Raw genomic sequence first — 7,321 nt, 5'->3', positions numbered from 1 at the left:
CTTAACCCAATGCATCATGGGGGCTGTAGTGCATAAACTCACGCAGACGCCGACATACTGTCGTTTCTGAGCTTCATTCTTTGTTCACTTTTTAAACTGTCGGACGTCGGATCCCGCTGGAAGCTACACCGCTAAACACGAGCTTTAGCTGCTATTTTTGTTGGAACTAAGAGACTTTATGAGCCGAATCAGAACAAGTGAGGACGTTAACCACTTCTGATTGGTCAGATTGATGACATGTGATCAAGCCTCCAACAATGATTAGTGGAGACAGTTGAAGGGGGAGGGACTTTTCTAAAAGCTGAGTTTGAGGCTAGTTTTGCGGCTGGATTGCGGTAACATCATTCTGATTAGTCATTTATAGAAACAAAGAAATAAGTATTTTACCATCTTGCATATTCAAAACTATCCCGTGTTAAATCAGGGCCGTTTGGATGAACACAGAGCTGATACCATAGTGATGGTAAATCCATCCATCCATCCATCCATCCATCTTCTTGACCGCTTTGTCCCTTTCGGGGTCGCGGGTGTGTGATGGTAAATGTTTTAGATATGTGAAAATTGGTAATTTCCCGCGGCACACCAGACCGTCTCTCACGGCACACTGGTTGAAAAACACTGACCTAGACCACCTAAGAACAGGTCCTGTTGAAAAACAGCTGCACCTTCACAGCTCAAACCTGGATTACATTATGCTTTTAGATAGTAAAGAATACATTATGCACATTTTCTGATTTATGAAAATTGGAAATAGGATGATTTCATGTAGTTGATGTATTTAAATTTAATTGATATATTTTAAATTAGTATCAGTCAGCCCATTGTTTTGGGGTGAGCTGAATTGTAGGTGGAGGACCAAAATGCACAAAATGGGAGGCAAGAGCTGTTAAAGAATAAATATTTATATTTAAAAACACAAAGCATTGCAGAGCAGGAATGGCAGAAAACCATTATGCCAGTAAATGTGACCAAATTTAGGACACATACTGACATTGCTGACGAGACACAGGTCCAAAAGATCAAGGGTAGCAGGGACAAGGGAAGTAAAAGTCAAAACAAAACACAAAAACAGGTACTTTAAATTAAATCTGTAAAAAAAACTGATCTAAAAACCAAAATCCTAACCATAATAGCCCATAGCCATTTTTTTCCTGGAAAAAAAGCTCAAATTATCAGCTAGCATCTAAATATTAGCCTAAGAAAAGTCTAAATTAGCAAAAACAGCTAGCATGAAGCTGAAATATTATCTATACTCCAAAATAGCCTAGAAAATCTTAGTAAATAGTCCAAAAAGCTAGCAGAATTACAATTTTTAAAACTTTAAAACTGTATGTATCTCTTTAAAATAATTATGAATAATAAAAATGCAGGAATATTATTCCAGAATAAACCAACTTAAACCTTAAATAACTTTAAATATTTTACTCTCCATAAAAATATATTTTGTCAAAATTATACAAGTTAGAAATGAGCGCAAGATAACATCGGGTCATTATTAACAATAAAATAAAATGATCCGGAGCCCCTGGGCCTTGACTTTGACGTGAATCTTCTATATAATGTGACTTATCAGAGATGATTTTTACCAAGTATCATGAAATCATCGTCATGTATCACCTCGTATCACCTCGTATCATGAGCTACCCAGTGATATCCAGCCCTAATAGAGAACGACCTGAGGACGTATCAGGCAGACAGGCTGAGAGTAGTTATTAAGCTCAACCATATGAAGTTTTTTTTTTTTTTTAAATATAAATCTTGACAATTCTGTAAAATGTTACATTTATTTTAAACGTCTTTAAATGAAGAGATTAATGTTTCGAGTAAATGGTAAAATGCACAGGAAGAAAATTAAGAGCAAATATAGGAAACTTTCAGGAAAACAGTAATATTCATGTCAAACTGTTGTCTTCAAACAAGTTTAGATCAGTTCAAACGTACTAAAGCTCATTTTTATGTGCAGGCCACGTTCATCACTCCAGCTAATTACAGAGATGCTGTGGAGGAGAGGTCGATCTCAAAGCTGTGTGGTTATCCAGTATGTCCAAACCAGCTGGGCAAAGTAAGACTCTCCAGGCCATCACTCCACTGTGGTAACAGTGAAGCTTCTGTTTCCTCATGGAAGCACTGCTGCTCTCTTTGCAGATCCCATCTCAGCAGTTCAAAATTTGTACAAAGACCAACAGAGTTTATGACATCACAGAGCGCAAGGTGAGTTTCTCCACAGAAGAAGAAAAAGACGCCTTCAGTGTAATTAGAGTTGGTTTAAAGTATATTTGTCAAAGTCAAGGCCCGAGGGCCGGATCCGGCCCACCATGTAATTCTATCCGGCCCTCCAGATCATTTTAATTCATTGTTATTAATGACCCGATTTTATCTTGTGTTTATTTTTAAATTGTATAATTTTTATGGAGTGTAAAAAGTTGAAAGTTATTTAAGGTTTAAGTTGATTTATTCTGAAATATTATTCCTGCCTTTTTATTACTCATTATGTTAAAAAGTTACAGTTTTATAGTTATAAAAATAGCGTTTTGCTACCTTTTTGGACCATTTTGCCATTTACTGAGATTTTTTTTAGGCTATTTTGGAGTTTAGCTAATCTTTCAGCGACATGCTAGCTGTTTTGGTTAATTTAGACTTTTTTTTATTTTTTTAAGTTACTTTAAAGTTGAGCTATTTTTGAATCTACACGCTAGCTGTTTTGGCTAATATAAGTTTTTTTTAATTTTTTTTAGGCTAATTTGGCATTTAGCTAATATTTTAGCTCGCTATCATCTTCAGCGTTTTCAGCTATTAATTTTTTGCCTTTTTATTTTTCAGAAAATTTTTGTAAAAATCACAGTTTTTGAGTTTTAAAAATGTACATTCTGCTAGGTTTTCTGACTATTTTGGCATTTACTGAGATTTTTTTAGGCTATGTTGGAGTTTAGCTCATATTTCAGCTGCACGCTAGCTGTTTTGGCTAATTTAGTTTTTTTTTTTGCTGTTTGTTTTTTATGTTAATTTGAAGTTTAGCTATTTTTTCAGCGACATCCTAGCTTTTTTTCTAAGTTTTTTTTTTCTTAGGCTAATTTGGCGTTTAGCTAATATTTTAGCTAGCTATCAACTTCAGTGTTTTCAGTTATTAGCTTCAGCGTTTTTAACTGTCAGCATTAGCATCTTCAGAGGCCAAATTCAGCTTACAGCGTTCACATTAGCATTATAGCAGGTAATGCTACATATCTAGTTCATAATGTTAAAAAGTTACAGTTTTAAAAGTGTAGCTTTAGAGTGTTTAATAAATGTTTATCCAGTTCATCCCACGACCTAAGGTGTGTTTTGGATTTTGGCCCCCTGTGCGATTGAGTTTGACACCTCTGGTCTAAAGAGTCTGAAAAGGTGATTTCTTTGTTGTTTTTTAGTGTTTTTGCAGTAATTTCTGCTACAAGGCCTCCAAAGAGTTTGAGCTGCAGATACCAAAGACGCCTCTGTGGCTCAGGCAGTTGGAGAGGTCTGTGAGCTGCTCCTCCTTCCTCCTTCATGCTCATAAGACTTTCACATGGACTTTTCTTGTTAAAATTCTCTCTTGCCAACAGTCCCCCGGAGATCAGGTTGCTGAAGGAAGGACACAGGTGTGTGCTCGGCATCCACAGCTGTCCGTTTCCCTGCAGGAATGACTGTAACCGTGCTGCATGTGTGTGTGCAGTGGGAGCGCCGGAGAGGAGGTGCTGCTCTCACAGAAGCGGCTCAAAGAGGAAGACGTCGAGAAACCACCAGCTGCAGAACCTGACGCCCCCTGCAGGGATCACGGCTCTGCAGGAGAGGACAGCAGCGATGGGGAACAGGACTTTGTCTCCAGTGTGGGCCTGCAGCAGCAGAAGCCCCGGGTGCACTGGGCCGATCTACCACAACGAGGGGATGGAAGCAAAAACTGGAGCCAAGGAGGGGGAGGTAACAATGAGACTGAACGTCCCAGTCACCTCCTACAGAAGGACAGTGGAGAAACTCCACAGACACTCGGTCCCATCACAGGCCAGGCTGAGCAGCTTGACTCACCAGACCGCCCTCCAGTGGAAGAGGTAACCGCTCAGAGGAGAGATACAGCACCAGGACTCCCCATCACCCAGGTGGGGGTGAGCAGGAGAGGAGCTGCAGGGCTGCGAGCGCTGCTGGGGGGGCAGAGCGCTCACCTCCTGGAGACTCTGAGGAGGACTCTGCAGGCCTGGTGCACCGATCACACCATCAAGTTCCTGCACGGAGCCACGTGTTCGCTCGCCTCCTCTCGTGACAAAGAAGGAGAGGAGGAGTTGGATGAAGATGATGATGAAGATGAAGTGGTATTGACTGATGATCTTGGGGACGGGAGGCAGCGGGGGTCAGAACCAGACTATGAGGCGCTGCTGAGGCTCACCCAGCAGATGGAGCTGAGAGAGTTCTACAAAGGGACGGGGGATCTTCCTGTGGAGCCCAGAGGAAACCAGGTGAGGGCAGGGTCACTGCGGACCTCACTGCGGACCTCCCGTCACAAGCATCTGATGTTAAAATGCAGGCTTTAATAGTCCTGGTTTCTCAGCAGAACCTGAAGGAGGCGGTTCTGCCGCTCATCGACTCCCACGCTCAGCATCTGATCCAGAAACGCATCACAGTGGAGAAGCTCAGCAGCTGGTGTGTGCAGATGTCAGAACTTCTGTCTCCACTCCCCCAAACCAGCAGCTCCGCCTCCTCTGCAGGAGATTAGCTCTAGTAACATTTGAGCTTTTTAGTAAAGTTTTCCGGCTGCATAAACAGAAGCCTGGATATTTGCTGCTCCATAACCCGTCTGTGTGTTTGCTCCCATCACCTGCAGCCTCAGGAGCATGGTGGGCCCGCTGCACCTCACCATGAGTGACATCTCCACAGACTTGAACGACCTGGTGAGGACATTCAGGTGGGTGACCTGCACATAAGCACACAGCTCATTCAGCTGCATTCCTGCATTTCCTGATTCTAGGGGTCCAGACAGAGAGGGGGGCCCATAGAGGCCCCTAATAATGATGAAATCATTATATAGTCACAAATGGTTCTATTTTTTATGTCATGGTATTTTTAGAGTGGATGGGTGTGTCATTGAGGCCCTGTGACAGACTAGCGACCTGTCCAGGGTGAACCCCGCCTTCGCCCATCAGTAGCCGGGCTAGGCTCCAGCACCCCCCGACCCAAAAAGGGACAAAGAGGTCAAGAAGATGAATGAAAAAGGATGAATATGTATAAATAAATACAGACAAACATAGAAACAATATATTTACATTATTTTGGAAAATCCTTTCCGACAGGATATGGAATTTAATTCACTCAAATTACAATAATAATAATAAAAAGGCGTAGAAAATCTAGATTGTTTTTGTGCAGACAGATCAGGTAGACCTCCAGGGGGGGCTGAAGAACCAAAGAAGTTGATGGCAGAACCCCAAACTTTTAGACTGTGATTGTTTTTGGAAATAGATGAGTTCGTCTCTTTGGGTTTAGAAAGATTTAACAGACAAACAGTGATTGATTGTACAAGAGAACTGGACTGAGTGACTCCTCCCCCTGGTGTTCCAGACAGGAAGTACCTGCTGGCTCCAAGAAGCCAAAATCCCATAGACTTCTCTTGAGAAATGACCATGTGTTATTCAGTCATTCTATTGGTCAGAATAACCGTTCTTGATCTGATACTTTTTTAACAACTTCGTTCTAATCCTAATTTTTTTTCATTATATTTTTTTATATTATTTTAAGTTATTCAAGTTATAAACTGACCAATCAGATACCTCAGTAAAAGCATGTGGTGTTGCTGGCCCCGCCTCCAACGATTGATTGACAGATTCTCCTGAGCTGCTTTCAGTGGAAGGGGTGATTTTACTCAATAATTTAAAAAATAAAGTTTATAAATACCAAAAATACTAGCAGTTATGTCCTGAACAAGGTGAACGTTTTGATACCAAGATTACAGAAATCGTATAAAGTGTGATTGAGTTTTTATACCTGCTGAAAAAGGTGCAGAAAGGAGCAGGAGGATCACTTTAGTGTGAATGATTACTAGACGTTCACACTGTAAGAAAAACAAGTGTGAACGTATCAACCGTTCAGGCGCTCCTCCTCTCACAAAGACGTCTTACTGAAATCTTTCTCCTGGATTTGGGCAGAAACGTGTCAGTGTGCTACTGCTGAGCTTAACACCGTCTTTTCATTGACAGGTTCACCAGCACCAACATCGTTCACAGAGTCCCGGAGTGGACCCTGATAGCAGTGGTGCTGCTGCACGTGTAAGTCCGAGCTGTCGTCTGTGTGAAGCAGGAATCAGAAGTGTGGGGAGCTGTTGACTCCAGTTTCTGACCACACTAATCATTGTTTTGCACTCGCCATATGGCGTGTGTGCACACGTGTTACTGGCAGTTCATGGACAGTTCCGTGCTGCTCCCGTCTGAGTACACACGCTCTTATCTCTGCCTGATTGCTCCTCTGCAGATCCGTCATGCCTGATGGAAGGCGTGCACACTCTCACACACACACTCTCACACTCACACACACACACTCCAAACTGGGTGCTTTCAATTTCCCCAGCTGGGAAAATCTTCACCTGATACTCGGCTGAAGCACCTTTATGGCTCCTCTTCATTTGGATTAGGTAGTATTTACTTTAAAGTGAGCTGAGAAACTTGATATCTGCACCGCGTTCCAAACTATTATACAAAAGATATTTTCTTGGACTTTAATTATACAAATGACTGCATAATTGTCAAGACATTAACTGTTAAAGTTTAAATGAAATGTTATTAAGCAAACCTCCTAAGAAAGATTAACAGACAACACCAAAAACAGTATTTTTAAATTAAAAAAAACATAAAATGCTTTGTTTCAGATTATTATGCACAACAGTTTTGAAATATTTTATTTGTGAAAATGATCATTTGCTGAGTTTTCTGTATTTATTAATAGAAAAAGCTATTTCAATCAAAAAAATCTGTGTACCGCAGAAGAAAGTGGTCAGTCAGAAACTCCACCCACTTTTCAGAGGTCATTTTCACGCCTTCAGGGACCCTAAAGGGGCCGACCAGCCCAAACCATGACTCCACCACCTCCTTGCTGACGTCACAGCCTTGTTGAAAGGCCATCCCGGACCATCCAGGGCTGCACAGCACTCATCAGTGAACCAGGACTGTCTGTATGGAGCTAAATTGGGGCCAATATTATTTGAAACCCAAATTTGAAAAAGAAAAAAAAAGTAAAATGTCCAAAACTTTTTGCTATTCTAAAATAAACTGAATTATTTTCAGCTTCAAATATTCTGTGTTTTAGGTTTCAAAACTTAAAATTTCAATTT

The 7,321-nt window shown here is 41.1% G+C and overlaps 1 protein-coding gene across 4 annotated transcripts in view; it reads left to right on the top strand.

Annotated features, from left to right (window-relative positions):
- rpap2 (RNA polymerase II associated protein 2) overlaps positions 1-7,321 on the top strand; it is a 13,279-nt gene that overhangs the window by 2,467 nt on the left and 3,491 nt on the right. Inside the window, exons 4-11 of one of the 4 annotated variants that reach the window (XM_024268630.1) lie at positions 1,964-2,062; positions 2,146-2,211; positions 3,402-3,490; positions 3,576-3,611; positions 3,686-4,460; positions 4,556-4,644; positions 4,826-4,906; positions 6,195-6,263. In XM_024268630.1, coding sequence (XP_024124398.1) covers positions 1,964-2,062; positions 2,146-2,211; positions 3,402-3,490; positions 3,576-3,611; positions 3,686-4,460; positions 4,556-4,644; positions 4,826-4,906; positions 6,195-6,263 — 1,304 coding nt within the window. Of the gene's footprint in view, positions 1-1,963; positions 2,063-2,145; positions 2,212-3,401; positions 3,491-3,575; positions 3,612-3,685; positions 4,461-4,552; positions 4,723-4,825; positions 4,907-6,194; positions 6,264-7,321 lie in introns of those variants that run through there. The other 3 variants (XM_024268629.1, XM_024268632.1, XM_024268631.1) reach the window with 3 other exon arrangements.

Source organism: Oryzias melastigma, linkage group LG17, assembly GCF_002922805.2.
Source record: "Oryzias melastigma strain HK-1 linkage group LG17, ASM292280v2, whole genome shotgun sequence".
NCBI classification, from domain to species: domain Eukaryota; kingdom Metazoa; phylum Chordata; class Actinopteri; order Beloniformes; family Adrianichthyidae; genus Oryzias; species Oryzias melastigma.
The sequence above is the reverse complement of the archived record's forward strand: the minus strand, read 5'-3'. Positions and strand labels throughout refer to the sequence as shown.